General features: G+C 47.3%; 7 protein-coding genes across 7 annotated transcripts; 2 read left to right on the top strand and 5 right to left on the bottom strand.

Moving 5' to 3' along the window:
* Window positions 1-801: 801 nt before the first annotated feature.
* Window positions 802-3615, bottom strand: MDR1 (Mdr1p; the record flags this gene model as incomplete). Its single annotated transcript, XM_018879331.1, has 1 exon — window positions 802-3615. One exon carries the CDS (start codon window positions 3613-3615, stop codon window positions 802-804), a length of 2814 nt encoding a protein of 937 aa, XP_018737259.1.
* Window positions 3616-4812: 1197 nt separating this feature from the next.
* AWJ20_2388 (uncharacterized protein) lies at window positions 4813-5808 on the top strand (the record flags this gene model as incomplete). The annotated part of the gene is made up of 1 exon (XM_018879330.1): window positions 4813-5808. One exon carries the CDS (start codon window positions 4813-4815, stop codon window positions 5806-5808), a length of 996 nt encoding a protein of 331 aa, XP_018737258.1.
* A 197-nt stretch (window positions 5809-6005) lies between these two features.
* NOG2 (putative GTPase NOG2) lies at window positions 6006-6521 on the bottom strand (the record flags this gene model as incomplete). Its single annotated transcript, XM_018879329.1, has 1 exon — window positions 6006-6521. The coding sequence occupies one exon, from the start codon at window positions 6519-6521 to the stop codon at window positions 6006-6008; it is 516 nt and encodes a 171-aa protein (XP_018737257.1).
* Window positions 6522-7217: 696 nt separating this feature from the next.
* NOG2 (putative GTPase NOG2) lies at window positions 7218-8150 on the bottom strand (the record flags this gene model as incomplete). The annotated part of the gene is made up of 1 exon (XM_018879328.1): window positions 7218-8150. One exon carries the CDS (start codon window positions 8148-8150, stop codon window positions 7218-7220), a length of 933 nt encoding a protein of 310 aa, XP_018737256.1.
* Window positions 8151-8719: 569 nt separating this feature from the next.
* On the top strand, window positions 8720-10105 carry AWJ20_2385 (uncharacterized protein; the record flags this gene model as incomplete). Its single annotated transcript, XM_018879327.1, has 1 exon — window positions 8720-10105. One exon carries the CDS (start codon window positions 8720-8722, stop codon window positions 10103-10105), a length of 1386 nt encoding a protein of 461 aa, XP_018737255.1.
* Window positions 10106-11051: 946 nt separating this feature from the next.
* Window positions 11052-14093, bottom strand: AWJ20_2384 (uncharacterized protein; the record flags this gene model as incomplete). The annotated part of the gene is made up of 1 exon (XM_018879326.1): window positions 11052-14093. The coding sequence occupies one exon, from the start codon at window positions 14091-14093 to the stop codon at window positions 11052-11054; it is 3042 nt and encodes a 1013-aa protein (XP_018737254.1).
* A 2089-nt stretch (window positions 14094-16182) lies between these two features.
* AWJ20_2383 (pirin) lies at window positions 16183-17112 on the bottom strand (the record flags this gene model as incomplete). Its single annotated transcript, XM_018879325.1, has 1 exon — window positions 16183-17112. One exon carries the CDS (start codon window positions 17110-17112, stop codon window positions 16183-16185), a length of 930 nt encoding a protein of 309 aa, XP_018737253.1.
* Window positions 17113-17875: the final 763 nt, after the last annotated feature.

Raw genomic sequence — 17875 nt, 5'->3', positions numbered from 1 at the left:
GTAGCTAATACTGAAAATGTACATTACCGCATTTTGAAGGCGCTTCCAGGCTTCAGGGGCTCCATATGGACTCTGTATTTCTTGGATTGTTCGAGTCCTTGATCCAGCACCCTGAACGGTCTTTTAGTAATGATATTGCCAGTCAAGTTTTGCATTTCGTTTAGGAAGCCATTCTAGATTTTCTGAGTGGAAACTATTCCTGTATCAGGTTGGATCACGAGTTATGCTAGTATAGTGATATCTGAGGTAGATTGGCTATATAAAAGACGAAATAGTTTATGTATATTGATTAGTTCTTCGCGATCTCACTTGTTGGATATATTCTTGTTGGAGGTTTCAGACATCCATGAATTTGAGGTAGATGACTTGACATGGGCTTGCCCGACTAATGTCTGATCGTGCAGAGGATCTGGCATGGACGTGGATGAGTCGACATGGCTTACCCGACTATGTAGTTGACTCGACATGGGCTTGCCCGACTAATATCTGATCGCGCAGAAGATCTGGCATGGACGTAGATGAGTTTAAATGAATTTGAAAGGGATCGGCCCAGGCCACAGTGGTTTTTGTCTTCCCAAGTTCACAAGTTCACAAAGAATCCCCACGAAACTCGAGCGAAGCTCGAGCCACGGGGTCTGGGGCGGAGCCCCAGCCGCCGGAGGCAGACGTGAGAGTACTTTAAGTCCAGCGTTGAATCCCCGCGAAACTCGAGCGAAGCTCGAGCCACGGGGTCTGGGGCAGAGCCCCAGCCGCCGGAGGCAGTCCGACACCCGGTAGAAGTAAATCAGGTTCATTAGGTCATTATATGTCTACTTTGCTTCGTAGCTTTTCGATGTCTCCGATGGTAACAGCATTGGAGAAGGCGTTGGCCTGGCGGATGACCAGGTCCGCTCCGATGGGGTATGTGTTGAGGGATTTCATGAAGCTGTAGACTTCGGCTCCGGATTTGAGTCCTAGGAGACGCGACTCGTGGATCTTGAAGAGCGCTAATGCAAGTTGGAATAAATACACTTCTCCGGCAGCACACAGAAGTACGTCCCAGCTCCGGAACAGCACTTCTACAGGTAGTGCTTCGGTGAAGCATGATAGGAACCAGTCGAAAGTGATGTGCTGAATGTCGACATCGAGTTGTTCCATGTGATCATGCAACTGCGGAAACAGTCTCTGGAAATAGTCTTTTAGTACTTGTTGAGAAGCTCGCGAAGTGAGCAGTGGCGGACTGAAAAATCCAGGCGGGAGAATGTTCTCGACTAAACTGACTAAAGACCAAAACGCGTCTTCCTCGGTAGGATATGTCAGTAAAAGAATGGCAGCGATCATATTCATACCTTGGCAGTAGCCGATTTCCGGGTTGAAGTAGCTGTATGCCACAAGAACCCTACGCAGTTTCTCTACTCCAGCACCGGATCCACCGAAAAATATGTTATGAGGCATCGTCCGATGAAGATCCAGGTCTATTTGGTCAATAGCTTCAGTTTTTCCTGTTCTCGATACGAGCGAATCGTATGTTCCAGGTTCTTTGAGGATCCATGCTCCAGAACACTCGCCCCAGACTTTTGGTCGATATGCAATAGGGATTCCTGAATAAATAAGATCAGTAAACTCTTTATGTAGACGGCTACTAGGAGGTCCGAGGAGTGATCCCTTGACTCCTATGAGTTGGCCAGCCTCGATAATGTCGTCTCCTTCAGAGAGTTTGCCCTGATCATGATTATTTTTTGAGCCCTTGGACGAATTATTATGAGAACTACTGCTATAGAGGCTGGCAGTAGTGCTAAGAAGAAGGTTGACGGCCGCCATGCTTGTGTTGCTCGTGCCACCAGAATGGCGAGCATTGATTTTCTGTAGGAAATCGTCCCATTTTTGGATTTGAGATTTTTGCATCTCGTCATGCAAATCAGACAGCTTGGCAAGCAGCAGGCCCATTGATTGTGGTTTGTTACGAAGCTGCTGTCTGGTTGGAGTAGTGTTTTCAGTGTCACCGTGATCATGTAGTAGATGTGTTTGGTGGGGGGATTGACTCTCAAAGGGGTTGGATTTGGGAGAAGGACTAGAAATCCCGCTACTACGAGCCTTGACGACGTCGGGAAGATTGGACGTGGGTGTAGTGGTAGTAACTCCTGTTGTAGTGACGGCTGTAGTGGATAGGACAGTCGAAGGACTAGTAGTAACCGCTACAGGTATGCCAGATAGATGAGTTGCAGTAGCAGCTAACGGTAGAGTGGGAATCTCGTCAGTAACAGAGTTTGTTTCGGTTTCACTTCGTTTGTTATCTAGTTTGGTCTCATCATTCTCGGCAGTTTCGTCGTCGCTAGTATACCCGTCACTTTCTTCTCTGACAGTTGTTGCCGTGGCAGTGGTTACAGTAGGTACATTTTTCACATTGAGACTGAGCCCACTCACACTCGATTCAAGAGAGTTATTGCTATCTTCAGACGCAAAAGAAGAGTCTTTTGTGACCGTTTTAGAACTGGCTCGTTGGTGACGATCGTATATAAAACCGAACCTGTCTACAAGTGTACCAATATGATCATTTGGCCGTAAAGTCGGAGGCTGACTGTCGTGAGGAACAATAGTTTCCAGTTCTAAAGGACCACTGCGGTATAATTTCGATGCCGGAGTGTTGGATGTCGGCTGCTGCTGCTGCTGCAAATGTATCTGATCAGGGCTTTCTACTGTATTGTTATCGGGAACAACCTCGGGAATACTCTGATAATCGGCAGACATCAAGCTAGGACTGCTGCTTCTACTATAAATACTTCTTCTTCCAAGAGCAGGAGGTGGTAAAGAAGAATTGTCGACCATCCCTGAAAGTATCTTGATCCAGTCGTTTTTTTGTTTCGCTACTGGAGTCGAAGTGACCATTGTACCAGACGACACCTTTTCAGAACTTCGTTGTAATGGCGATTCTAATGCTTCATTCATCAGTTCATCCATGATAGCACTTGGATTTCGCACCGATGTAGCACTCATGTTCATAAGTCGTTTGTCAATGTCCGATCTGGCAACCCCTACTTCAATCAGCATCTTTCTAAGTTCTCGCTCTCTATCTTCATTTTGTCTTCTAATCAGAGCTAATTGAGCCTCTCGTTCTGCAAGATCTTTAGCCAACTGTCTAACCACTGTAAACAGTCCATGTCGTTCGACAAATCTAGCAATAGTCGAGTCCTTTGCCAAATGAAGGTTACCAGGAACTGATTCTGGCAGCTCGTCGTCGAAAAGCGATCTGACTATACTTTTCTGATCACTATCAACAGGAGAAAACACATCGTCCTCGTCATCAGACGGTTCTATCTGGCTCTCATTATCCAATTGCGAAGTTACTTCACTGTGTTCATTTTGTTGGTCTTCTTCAATGCTGCCATGTCGACTGTCATGTCCACTGCCATGACCACTGCCATGACCACTGCCATGAACACTGTGGTTACTACCATTAGCTTGGATCCCTGTGGCACTATTCTCTGCTGGTTCAAATTGATTACTCCTGGCAACTGTCGGAGTCACAGTATTAATACTGACAGACCGCTTTGTAGACAATCGTCTTATTCGGTCGGGAACCAGATCTGGTACTTGTTCAGACTGGAACGGAGCACAAGGCGAATCAAGGTCTGACATGGCCTGTTCCGCACTGGACACGGAATCCATCACATCCACACCAACCAACTGTGACAACACCAGAATACAAAAGCCCAGGTAAATATTTAGCCAAAGTGCACACAATAAACAGCAACTGACAGACGTCTGGTCTCAGGGGTGGATGGACATAAGTATCTGCATGTATATAATTAAGCCGTGCTGCGAGATACCACTGAGACGCGACCGACATCTGAGCAATAACAACTTCAAGAACATTCCGGGTCTCGTGAATTCATTGGTTCTCTGGGGCACTGCCTCCGGCGGCTGGGGCTCCGCCCCAGACCCCGCTGCTCCTCTCGCTGCGCTCGAGTCGGACGTCGGGCCTGCCAGAGGATTTTTTTTATTCACAGTTTCACATCAAAAATAATATAACTACAGAATTGTGAAACCAATTCTCTATAAAAGTCTTTTAAATCGAGTCTGCTGATAAGTCAGGGAGAGATGCCGTTCGAGTTGAGTCCTGGAACCCACTCACGTAACTCAGTCTCTTCACTTCTGAAACGAAACTCATCTCACCCTTCTCACTTACTTTTACCATTCACACTCAGTCAATTTATCCTGCTAGCTCTGTAAATCAGGAAGCCAAAAATCTACAACGCCAATTCTCTGTTATCACAACCAGTCATACTCAAATCCACTACACATGGTCGACGCAGGTTGCGGACCCTGTTGCAGACTATGCAATGACCCTGCAAACCGTCGCTGCAGGGTCCTCAACTGGTGCATGGAAATTCACGTGCAAAAGCTCGCAGACGCAATCAGCAATCTAAACATCTAACTTGATATTTTAGCAATACAACTGACCTAGACGCTATTCCAAATCTCATCTATGATGTCGAAAGGTCCTTAGGTTGCTGTCTTGATGCATATACTCGTGAAAACCTTTTAAAAGCGCGTTTTGTCGCTATCTCAGAGCTCATCATAGTTCGTCAACTGCAGTCTACTTTCTCACATCAACATGGCCAATTCAGTGAAAGACTTATCACCAGCCGACTTTTATAAATGGTTCAATGACCAGGCTCAGCGTAAGTAGTTACAATTGACGAACTAATCATAATTTATTTATTCAGTTATTTATACTGTGTTTCATAGGATCAAACTGAGATTGGGTTCAGTTCACAGTAGCAGGCATGAAATGTATCTGCAACACATGATCTGTAGGAGTCGAGTTAATTTATGGAAAGTACTAACAGTTTAGTAATCGATACTCGTATCAGTTCAGGAAATGAAGACAATTCAGCGATTCTCGAGGATATTTCGAAACTAACGGCAGAATGCCGAAACGTCAGACACCATCTACCACAGCATGACCAGAAGCTGTATTCAGACGAGCTACAACGATTGACTGATTTGGCTGAAAAGAACTCTAAAGAAAGCAAGCCTCGGTTCTCGTTTCGACGTAACAAGGAAACATCAAAACCAGCTAGCGACACAATTCCTATCTCTGAAACCCAAACTACAGCCAATCAGCACTCAGATACCATTGATCCAGCACCTGTACCAGCCACTGATGTCGGGGGATTTGCTTCAACAGCCGGTGGTGCTGGTCCTGCTACCGGTACAGGTCCTGGTGCTGTTTCTAGTAGTGGATCTAGTAATGTGACGGTACTGGATTCAAATAACGGACCCGAGATCGTGACCCATTACGACCAGTTCATCACCATGTCATCAGACAACGGACCTATTCTACAGCTCTCCAACGTCCGCAACTCCATCATCATTCTCAAACGGACGTTCAATTCAGCCAATCTCAACAACATCACCAGCAGTATCATATTCCTACCGTCAGTTCACGGACCCATTCACGCCTCTAACGTCACGAACTCGCTCGTCATCGCCAACTGCCACCAGTTCCGCATCCACCAATCATCCGACCTACGAATCTACCTCAGCTGTGCCTCCAAACGGCCCATCATCGAGCACTGTCTCCGCCTGGGCTTTGGCCAGTACCCGTCTGACCTCGTCTCTGCGACCGACAGCCCCGTAACCGCCTGGACAGGCGTCGACGACTTCAACTGGATCCGCAAGACCCCCAGCGTCAACTGGTACGAAATCAGCGACACTCCCGACAACTTCCAGCCGCTCCTCGTCTTCTCGTCGCAACCACCGGGCCCACTCCACGACCAGGCCAAAGACTACCTCACTAACCAAATCGCCAAACTCGCTCATTAGCCTCCCCCGTTTGCCTCCGGCGGCTGGGGCTCTGCCCCAGACCCCGTAGCTCCTGCTTCGCAGGAGATTGCTAGCACCGTCGAGACGCAACGACTCGAGCGAAGCGAGAGGAGCAGCGGGGTCTGGGGCGAAGCCCCAGCCGCCGGAGGCAGCGTCACACCCCGTGAAAGTGGTCTAAATAATAAATTAAGTTTTATCTATTGCGAGAGCCCGGTCCACTCCTCGGCCTCTTCGTCGCTGGCAGCGGTTTTTGTCTTTTTGGATTCGGCTTTTTGTTGGCTGTCATCGTCGTCAGTTCGTTTGGACCGTTTCCGCATTTCTCCCAGACGACCAGCTCGTGCTTGTAAACCGTTCGAGTCTTTGTCTTCGTCGTCATCGAAAGGAGGAGGTACGAACCAGGGGATCTTGCCTCGGTTGAAATCGTTGAGAACCAGTTTAGCCACACCCGACTCGTCAGGTTCGCCTCCCTTCAACAGACGTCCGTGTTTTCGGGCAATCAGTTCTAAGAACTCAGTGGCATTTTTCCAGCCAGAAACCTCGTACGTTCGCTCCAGATGCTGTGGTTTACACTTTTCTAGTAGCACGGGAATGAACTGTTCGGGATGCGAGACATGTTCCACTCGGACCACTCCTCGGAACAGAATATCGGCCTCGGTGTCTTTGGCATTAGGAGGAACAATACCAGGACAATCAATGAGGAAGATTCTCTTCATAAGAGTGATATATTGCCAGACTTTAGTCTCACCAGGAATAGGTGCTACAGTACACACCTTCTTCTTTCGTAAAGTGTTGATGATAGACGACTTACCGGTATTGGGGTACCCGATAAATCCAACCGAGATTTGCTTTCTGTCAGAATGCAGCGACGAAAACTGTCTCAAAATATGGATCAAACTTCCCTTACCAAACGAGTTGGTAATGGAAGCATGGAATGCAAGTGTGGGGTAGTCTTTCGACAGTCGCTTGACCCAGGCAGCCTGAACGTGTTAGTATTTCTCTTTGGAGGAGGGGGTTGAGCCTACGGCGGCTGTGACGCTGCCCCAGACCCCATTGTGCTCGCTTCGCGAGCGGTGTGGATCGTTGATTTGCTGGGTCAAAATTGCGGGTCGGTTGGGATGAAGTGTATGGTTCATAACTAAGAGTTGCTGAAATGGAGCGACTTGCGTCTTCAGAACTCAACTCAAAACGAACCAACGTTCCGCCAGGAATCCCCCCAAAACGGGCGGATTATGGTTAGGCGGACATTTGATCTTCCAAAGTTGTAACAGGCTGCTCCTCATGGGTAAACGGTCCTAGGACCCAGGAGAGTCTTGACTTAACGATGGGGGTCACCCGGCCTCGAGCTGACCCAAAAAAAAAATCCACAAACCTCGCAAAAAAGACCCTCGCAAACACAACAACACCCTGAATCACCGACTCGAGCGCAGCGAGAGGAGCAGTGGGGTCTGGGGCGCAGCCCCAGCCGCCGGAGGCAATCCGACTCCGTAATATCCAAAACTTACCGAGACCCAGTTAGGAACCAAGTCGCACTTATTGAGCACGAATATCAGGTGCTTGTGTGGGGCTTCTTTCTTGATATACTGCTCGACTGAGGTACATCGTGTACCCATGGGATCACGGGCGTCCAGCACGTGAATCACCACATCTGAAGAGTCGATGACTTTATACAGCTCGTTCCAGATACGTTTCGACTGGCCCTTGCTGAAAATGTGTTCTTTAGCCTCGATCGAGAACCCGTCGGTATTAGCCACACCGGCCGTCGACGAGTTGTCGCCAAATGCTCCAAGAGCGCCAGACAGCAGTTTCTGGTGCTCGACGTTTTCCTCGTACTTTTCCAGATCCTCGTCAACCGACGTCACCAAGTCGTCTAAACTGGATACTACGGTTCGGGGTTTCTTTCTCTGTGATTTAGGACCGAATGTCTGGTCAAATGGCTCATTACTCAGAATGTCTACTGTAGGCACATCGTGTGAAGCTTCTTCAAGCAGCGACATTGGCAGCTTGTTTCGACGTAACAGAACTTGATACGAATCCTTGGTTTTAGCACCTAGCGATTCTCTGAAATGGTTTAAAGCGTCTTGAGCAATGACTCGTGTGTTGCCAAACCATTTACGATTGGGCTCGACTCGCGCATTAGGGATCTCGGTCGATTGAAACGACGCGGCCTGCGTGATTTCTCCTTTAGCGTTTCTCTGAGCACGACCTTCCTTGTACATACTCAGTTTCTTGACTTTCTTACCATCGCGGTAGAAATTCTCTCCCTTGACACGGAGGTTTCCGTGCGATGAGAGCTCAGTGCCCTCTCGGGCTCTTCTGCTCTTCTCTTTCTTTCCAGTTCCCATTTTTTTGTGTGTTTGGTCTGTCTTCTGTTTCTAGAACCGCAACTCAAAGAAACTATCAACCAATCAACCTCGGAGGAACTTTTTTGTCCAAACTTGTTCCTGATCAAATGGAATGAGAAAAAGTATGAAATCAGAATCTCTGAAAAAAAAAAAAAATAGTTTCCTGTTTGGGAGCAGATTTTTTTCAGCCGTCCTATCGGGTGTGCCCTTGCCCTTATCAGTCAGGGGGTGAGATGCCTCCGGCGGCTGGGGCTCTGCCCCAGACCCCGTTGCTCCTCTCGCTGCGCTCGAGTCGTCTCGTACACGGTCCCAGCGGGTTTTGGGATTTGGAGGAAATTTTTTTAGGTAAGGGAAGCGGGTTTTATCGGACTTGGTTCTCTTATCGCTAGTTGGCGGACCCTAACCCATTTAGGTGAGATGAGGTCTTGCAGCCTAACGGTGCGGATCACAGCAGCTTTCTGATTGCCACTACTGAATGATATAAAGAAGTTGGTTGCTGGTGATTTATTTGATTATTTTCTTGATTCTTCTGGTGATTCTATATTTTGGTATTTGGCGTCTCCGTTAGAATGACCTCTCATGATCCTGTTACAATTATTATGGACAAAGTCCAGGAGTGGAAAGGTGATGCTCAGTCTCTGATAAGTACCTCTGTTGAGGCGATAAGCGAATCTTCGGCATATAAAAGTCTCGAGAAAGTCCTTGCTAGAACTCGCGATTCCACTATAGCAGCATTACCATCATCTCGAGTCACGGTTGTAACTCCTCCTCCACCAACACAAACTTTGACGTCTAAATGCTCAGATTGGATCAGTTCACATAAACTGCTGGCTGGTGCAGTGGCTCTTGGTCTTACTGGTGGTTCTGCTTATTACATGTATAACAGTGGGTTATATGATTATCTCATCAATGGTCCTTCTTCAGGTTCCGTATATACATCATCTTTTCTTTCTTCACATGGTAGAAGAGCCGGTAAAAGGCGTGCTAAGCGGGCTGCTAATAATGGTAGAAAAGAAGTGGTTATATTAGCAGGATCTCCTGCAGAGCCAATTACAAGAGCAATTGCTGCGGATTTGAATAAACGAGGCTTTATTATCTATTGGACAACCAGTTCTCCTGAAGAAGAGGCTTTTGTTCAAAGAGAGAACTCGCCTGATATTCGAAAGCTGCCTATTAATGTCAGTGATGCCTCGTCTATTGAAGCTTCAATGCAAGCTTTAGACCACATTTTGTCGAGTCCTGTAGTTGCTTTTCAAGGCGCTACTCCTCATGAACTTGAACTCGCTGGTGTAGTGGTCGTACCTGATTTGTATTATCCGTGTGGACCAATTGAATCAGTGCGAGTAGATACTTGGAGCGATCTCATGTACTCCAAACTTCTCGGACCAATTTTCCTTCTTTCGAATGGTCTTATTGATCTTGTACGTCGTCACAAATCACGAATCCTCATACTGTCTCCTTCAATTATGAGTACTTTAAGCCCTGCATTCCATGCTCCTGAAAGCATAGCTGCCAGTTCGATTGAGTCCTTAGCTCTATGTCTTCATCGAGAGCTCGCTGGTCAAGGCATTCCTGTTGTCCACTTGAAACTGGGCTCGTTCGATATATCTCATGGCAGACCACAAGAGAGACAGATTGCGAATTCGGTTCGTGCCGACATTCTGTCCTGGTCGCAACGAGTCCGTTCTCTCTACTCACAACAGTATCAAGCCTCTGCATACCTCCAAACCACCCGTGCCTATGGCTCGAATCTACGGGTTCTCCACTACTCTGTCTTTGACGCACTCACCACCGCTCACCCACGACGAGTATGGTATGTCGGAAAAGGCAGTTACGCATACCACTTCCTCACCCGCTGGCTGCCCGAGTCCGCTATGTCCTGGCTCCTCCAACCACCGACAGCTTCTCTCCGTGCTGCCTCACCCGAACCCGAAAAGGGCTGGGAGACGGTCTGACCTGCTTTTAGCTAATTCTATTTAACTCTCTCTAACCGTGTTCTGCCTCCGGCGGCTGGGGCTCCGCCCCAGACCCCGTGGCTCCTCTCGCTTCGCTCGAGTCGTTACTTGGGGGTGTCCAGTTCGCCAGCTGGGGTTCGAGCTAACAGTGTCGGATTCTCGTAACACGGACTCTTCCTAGATCCCTCCCTGGTAGAAATTATTTTTCGTAAGTGGCTCCATTCTATAATCTCTCATTTGTCTCGAACAAATGCTTGATGATTGGAAATTGCTAGGTCCACCAGCAGCCAATATATTAATAAATTTATTGGTAACATGGTTTTGGATAATTAATATATTATTCTAGAAATAGATGTTATAATTTCACCAGATAAATCTAACTTGATTGATTCAACTTAAATGAAGAGTTGGCTCCATGGAATCCGTAACTATATTAAATCACATGTAATTAGTGTCACATATAAATTCTATATAAACAATGGTAATATTCTTGTTTTCAGAGGGGATATCCGGTTCACCACCTGGGGTTTCAAGTGAAATAGCTGGATCCCCGGAACGACTTGAGCGAAGCTACGGGAGGTATACGATCTGGAGCAGGTATTACAGAAAATAATCATCCCAAGGTATTCAGATATTCAGACACTTGGAAGTGGTCAGGGATGTTTAGTTGGCGAATGTGCTGCCAGCTGGGGTTTCAATTGTGATCTGGAGACCCCCTTAACGACTCGAGCGGAGCGAGAGGAGCTACGGGGTCTGGGGCAAAGCCCCAGCCGCCGGAGGCAGACACTTTCAGAAGCTGATTAGACCTTGGAAGGGGTGTTCAAGTTCGCGGGTGTACCCCAGGTAACGACTCGAGCGGAGCGAGAGGAGCCACGGGGTCTGGGGCAGAGCCCCAGCCGCCGGAGGCAGGCCCTTCAGAAGTACAATGTATCAGTAATATATTAGTCTAGATTCTCCTCCGAAGACCCCTGGACGTAGACCTGTTTATGCCGGTGGTGGTGGCACGGGAGGTGGTCGAGGCGGTGCGGTCGGCGTTGTGAGCCATGGCAACGTCCTGCATTGCTTGGTCGCGGGCACTGAGAGGACCGTCGGTGAAGACATTATCGTTCTTCTCGTCTAAGGTATTGCCATTGTCAGACTCGGTTGGTGGATCGACTGGTCGAATACCGAAAGCTTGACGGGTCCGTAGACCACCAGTGAACTTCGTGTTCTCGTTGGGTGGAGATCCGTTGCTGAACATTGGAAGATCTGGGTTGGAGAAGGTATCGGCACGACGAGGAATGTGCAGTGGAATGCTGTTGACACATTCTGCGAAGAACTTGAGCAGCTTGGTACGACGGTTACCAAGCAATGTACCATCGGCAAAGTTGTTGCGGTATGTAACACTGACAGTCAGAGCAATACGATCCAGATCCTCGTAGTTGGTAATTTGTACATATGGATTGGGCATGTAATCACGGTGGTTCTCAGCAAGGAACTGGTTGAGTCGATCCTTAAACACTTCAATGTCCTCAGCGCTTGTTTCTGGCAGACCAAGGGTGAATGTGAACGGTGTGCTCATAGGGCCAGAACGGGTGGTGTTGTCAATCCAGAGGGTATTCAAAACAGCATTGGGTGCTTGACGGACTACTCCGGTAGATGTATCTTTGAGAACAGTGTATAAAAGAGAAATCTCACTTACCGACATGGTCGAGTTGACTCCGTTTAGGGCGATGGTAACGATATCTCCTACATCCAATGGGTGTTTGACGAACAGGAAAACACACGAAGCGAGAATCTCTTGAGCAGTGACTGAGAACACAAACGACAGAGCCAGGAGGGTCGAACCAAGCGTGGCAAGCACAGTGCCAACACTGGGTGCTAACATACCAATAAACACAATGATAATGATAATGAAAACAACAAATAATAAGACTGAGTGCAGTTTACCAATTGCAGAGTCCATATCTCGTAGTGACCGGTAGATGGTCTTGCGTTCTCTACTGATATCTTTGACTGATGCAATGATCTCAGCAAGAGTCAGGTCGCCATTGGAATCCTTGTCTAGCGAGTCAAACAATGTACGAGCTTCGTCTTCGTATTCGGTACCAATAACTTCAAGCAAATCTTCAATAGTTAGCGATTCCGAATCCTCGAGAACCAGTGATTTCCAAATACGACTGGCAAGAATCTCTGACATGACTCTGCTCTCTAGCGCATCCGACACAACTTTATATGCTGAAGACTGTCTAGAACGCGATCCTCTAAAGTCACGAGCAACATTGCCAATGACATTAGCAGCTGACCCTACTACACGATGAACAGTTCCAACCACTTTTTGCATGTTTTCGTTACCAGCAATAGCCTGGAATGCCTTCATCTTCTTTCCCTTTTCTAGTAAGGCACCACCTTCAAGAGCCATGTCTTCGTCTTCAAACTCCTCGCAAAACTGAGGGAATACTTGATAAGCTGCTTGGAGTAGAAGAGACAAAGTGCTGACAGCCTGTTTATTGTTCTTGATTCGGCTAGCAAATCTCGTCTTGTGGAATGATACAGACAGAAGATGGATGAATAGACGTTCTGCTAGGAAAATAAGAGAAGATATGAGAAGTGCAACCATGATATTATTCACGGTTCTCTGCCATGGTTGGGTCAGAGTAGCATCTTTTAATGCTTTGTGGTTAAGCGATAGCAGTGGAATAAACGTAATAAATGACACAAATGCCCAGAATACCAGGGTCACTGGCAATTCTAATGCAGCAAGAATGGCAGTATATTTTCTCATTGAGGGACTGACAATTCCCAAGAAAACACCCATTATAGACGGTAAATAATGAGCGACAATCCTACTAATCCACAGCGAACCCCATACCACTTCCAGCCAGATGAACAGCCACATGAGACTGCTATGACCCACTGAAGCATCTGGGTTACCCCAAGCACCAACTGCCAAAGGAACAAACAGAATAAGCCCCAATGGAAGCCAATAAATAAACGCCCTTGTGATGAGAGTTTTCGAGATAATTGACACATAAAACTTTCTCATCGAAGTAACAAACTTGCTAGGGGTTTGTGATCGCTTTTTCTGCGACCGTTTGCTACGTTTACTACGATGACCACGTCTCTTACGATGGTCACCATCGCCATCTCCATCAGGAGTAGATGCTCGTGAAGTATCACCACTTTCATCGCTTCGGTCTTCACCATGTTCCATCTGGCTCACTACCTGCTTGATATCTGGCATTTCTTCATCTGAATCTGACTCTTCCATCAAAATAGGAAGATGGCGTTCTATCTCCTTTCTACTGAATATGCTGGTGGTCGGATGTAGACTGGCTGAAGATGGTTGCTTTTCTTGGTCATGCAACTGACTGTCTTCATGAGCAGGTTGAACCTGGATTTGAGGAGACGTCACATGAAGACTGGAGTTATCGTCTCTACCTCGTCTGGAGAACATAGATCTCATAGACCGGTGGGGACGAAGGTCTGCACCGCCATTAGCACCGCTTCCAGGAAGCAAGCCAGCTGCTTCGGCAGTAGGACCCGATGTAAACGGCGAGCTAGGAGGTGCCTCGGTATGAGCCACACCCACTGAAGTAGCCGTTGTGGGACTTGTGGGACTATGTTTGGTATTTAGAGCCAATGGTGGTACCGGACGAGGTGCCAGGTGAGCTGATGGCGGGATATTTGGCAGCGACTGTTCAGTTGGTGGTCCTTGCAGTTGCTGACCATGACCCTGGCTCTGATTCTGGATCTGTTGATAATGGTCCTGATACTGATGGTGCTGGTCATACTGACTCGGACTCGAGACTTCCTGGTGATATGGCTCTTGACCCGGTTCAGGAAGCGCCTGCTGATACAGCTTTCTATGATATGAATCAGCAGTCTCAGTAGAAACAGCTCGTCGAGGAATAGATCTCGGACTGTTATTACCAACACCAGCTCCAGCAGTCGCCAATGGCGGAGTACTGTAACCCGCGTTAGGAGTCTGATTATGATCCGAGCTCATTGATGTAAATATCAAGTATTAATATCAAATATTTCCACCCGCTGATTCTAACACACAGACTAAAAGTCTAGCGCGTTTTACTATTCTAAGGCAAAATCTAAACCAAAATCAATTCCGAACTGGCCTCGTATTCCAGTCGTCCAGTTGAACTCAGGGGTAATGTCGAAATACGCAGAAAAGAAAATTCCCCTACCAATGCAGATAGTTTAATACACTCTTTAACTACCTCTTCCAACAATCTCTATCGAGCTAATCACTTGAAACTTCGAATGAACAAAAAAATTTTCTTTCCAAAATGTCCTCAAGCAATACTCATATCTTACGAATTACAGCCACTGGGGCTTGTGTGTTAACTATATATACAAAATCACTCTATCTTATGACGCACTCAGGCAGGCAACAACAGCAGATCTTCAGCTGACTGGTCGCGAAAAACTCCCTGGCAAATTTCTAGATACATGGGCTCCAGCATATCGGTAGCATCATTTGCTTTTTCAGGCATCAAATGATATCAGATGCGGCTAAAAATTCTCGCCTCGTCGCTATTTATATCACCAATGCAAATGCCCGTTTCGACTAAAACGGGCATCTTAGCAGTGATCAGGTACCCGTTGCAGGTGCTTCTAAACCTCTTTCTCGGGTCGGTTGTAGTGCTCCAACCGGCCGTAGTGGGGGTTTTTTGGGGGGTGAGGATTTGCCTCCGGCGGCTGGGCTCCGCCCAGACCTGGTTGTGCTCGCTTCGCGAGCTGCTGGGTTCTTGTGAAGGTTGTTGCTCGGGTTGTCGAGCAATGTCTCAGGGGTCTGCTTGTATTCCGTTGGGCCCTGCATGTTTTACTTTATGTGCTTTTGAAACACTTTTGGCGCTAGTGGACGTGCCAGTTGTCGTGCTTACATATTTTTCAGTAGTTTGATTTAGTTTGGTGAGACGAGTCCTTTTTTTTCATTTGACTGCAGACGCCTTGTCAACAGTCGTATCCGAAATAAGTTGATTATACACAGTTTTCTGGTCTTTCGAAGTTAAACTGCTTTAAGCTTGTTTCTCACTTTCGAACTGATCTATAGTGGGCCTGCTTGCTGGCATCATAATAAGCATCGTCTGAATCTGCTCCGCTCTCTTGTCTGATCTTCGCCATACTACAATGGTGGGAGTGGGGGATAGGCGACCATTCGCAGGACTGCTACGCGACCTGGAAACAAGATCTGAACTGCAAAATACTTTGCTGTGATGCGCGTCTGACTGCGGTTGCCATGGCACAGCCGAGTTGCGAGCAAATTCAATTTTTTTTGCCTGATAGAGTACGAGTACGAATATGAATATGCACTGCTGTTGTACATATTTGGATTGTGGACTAAGCAAAATGCATCATCTGAAACTTAAAAATTACACGTAAAATTATAGGACAGCCCTATTCACAACCGCATGGCATAATACCTTAATAAGTGTCACTCATTGGCTGCTCCTACTCGTTAATTATTTCGTTTTATAGACTTAACAGAACCTCCCCCCTAACACGTATCAGAGCCACCCGATCTAAATCTAATAAACAAATGTAGCCAAGTAAAGCCCAAATTCGGCATTTGGCTGTGGTGACCATCTGTCTCAAGTCTGTAGCTGTTATTATATTCGTATTTAATTAATTTTTTTGTATCTAGCAGTGTGGCCCTGTCACGAGCAGATCTCACCAGTCCACAAAAACCGTTAGGAGATCTGGCGCTGCCCCTGCGTCTCGGATTAACTGTCGCGCTAGCACTGCCGATCAGGGTTAATCCGGCACATGTCTCAGCTCTCCAGATGTGCCTCCGGCGGCTTGGGCTCCGCCCCAGACCCCGTGGCTCCTGCTTCGCAGGAGATTTCTGCCCTGCCGGCTCCTCGAAAAACGACTCGAGCGAAGCGAGAGGAGCAACCAGGGTCTGGGGCGGAGCCCCAGCCGCCGGAGGCGGACCGTCCCGCCGACGGAGAAAGTAGAGCAGTCAGCCACCGGAGGCATGTGGCAGTGGAGTTGTCAATGTGATTTTTATTACAATGTGAATAAATAAATATGTATATATAGAAACAGAGTAGACAAGTGGTAGTGGCTAGAGATGGGGTTTAGCCGTTTCTCTTACCGATCTTGGACTCCCAGTCGCGAGCACGCTCGAAACCGTTGGAACCGGTCTGGTAGTCGACGAAGGCTTGCATGATCTTTTCACGAGAGGTCTCGACAAAAGGACCGTGCTGGACAATCTCTTGGCTGAGGAGCTCACCACCGATGATGACAAGTCGGGCTTCCTTAGACTCGGAAGAGTCAACAGAAACTTGAACACCATCACCGTTTCGGTCGAGAAGAGCACAGTGGTGCTCGTCAACGTTGGCACCGTCAACCTTGACATTACCGTTCAGAACATAGACAAAAGCATTGAACTCCTTGGGGATTTCTTGCTCAATGCTGCCACCAGGTTGCATGCGGACATCAAAGTACCAGATAGGAGTATAGGCAAGATCCTTGACAGACTCGACGCCATAAGAATGACCCGAGATGACCTTGATTTCAACCTTGTCAGAAGGACGTACAACAGGGATTTCCTCGGCCTTGAGATCTCTGTAACGTGGTTCACAGGCCTTGAGTTCCTTAGGAAGATCGACCCATAATTGCATACCCTCGGGAAGAACACCATCATCGCCAATTCGTGGCATCTCAGCATGGACAATACCACGACCAGCAGTCATGAATTGAAGATCACCAGGGCCAATAGTACCAGAACTTCCTGTGAAGTCTTCATGGTCAAAGTAACCCTTGATGATATAAGTAATAGTTTCTTGACCACGGTGAGGATGGTCAGGGAAACCAGCATTCTTACCAACAACAAAATGATCCATCATTAAGAAAGGAGAGAAGTTACGAACTTGCATTGAACCAATAGCACGTCTGACTCGGGCACCAACACCCTCAGATTGCTCAACGGCAAGGAAGTTCTTGGCGATGCCTCTAGAAGTGAACTTCTTGACAGCAGTAGCTCCGGCAGCAGAAATATTAGACATTGCGGGGGTTTGGTTTGTTGTTTTGTTGTTTAAACTGGTGGAAGACAATGGGAATGAACCGTTAATGAAAATCGCTAGTAATGCGAATAATCCAATAAGAACAGAAATAAGCGAATATGAAAAATAAGCCTTTTTATTAGAGTCTGAAGAGAAAGATGATTCTTTAGACTTTGAAGTTTGTTTGGTCATTTTAAAAAAAAAAAGTTCCCCATCCTTGGCCTCTTGTGTTGTATTTATACTCATCGACACCTTTGCTCCATTACCCTGTCGACTCCACCTTGAACCTGCATCTGGGCCCTTTCAGTGATGGTCTCTCCATTATTCCACACATTGGTAAGGTCTTAGTAAACTGAGCTGAAACTTTACAACTAATTGCTAGCGCCGTACCCTCTCTACACACACTCCGCGGCCTTCTCATCCCGCCGATCCTTCTCTTTGTATGGACTTTAGTAAATGCTGATTGATACATGCTTATTTATTGGGCCATCTGTCAGCCTCACTCATGTACGGATAAGCATTCTGCCTATTGCTGGAAGTTTCTCGTGCGTATCACCGGCACCCAACTCCGGCCAGTGACCACTCGGACCTACCAAACCCGCTCTTTCTCTAATAACCGCCACACCTTTGACACCCGCTTGTCATTCATTATTAATTATTACTGACCGCAGTCAACTGCATAATTAAATCCTATTTTCAGGGTCCCTGAGCACCGAGCTCTCTAACCCAATAGGGAAGTCTCAGGGGTAGCACCGGTCCGCCAGGT

This window comes from Sugiyamaella lignohabitans, chromosome B (genome assembly GCF_001640025.1).
Source record: "Sugiyamaella lignohabitans strain CBS 10342 chromosome B, complete sequence".
Lineage (NCBI taxonomy): Eukaryota > Fungi > Ascomycota > Dipodascomycetes > Dipodascales > Trichomonascaceae > Sugiyamaella > Sugiyamaella lignohabitans.
Note: the sequence above shows the minus strand (reverse complement) of the source record. Positions and strands in the feature narration are given on the sequence as shown.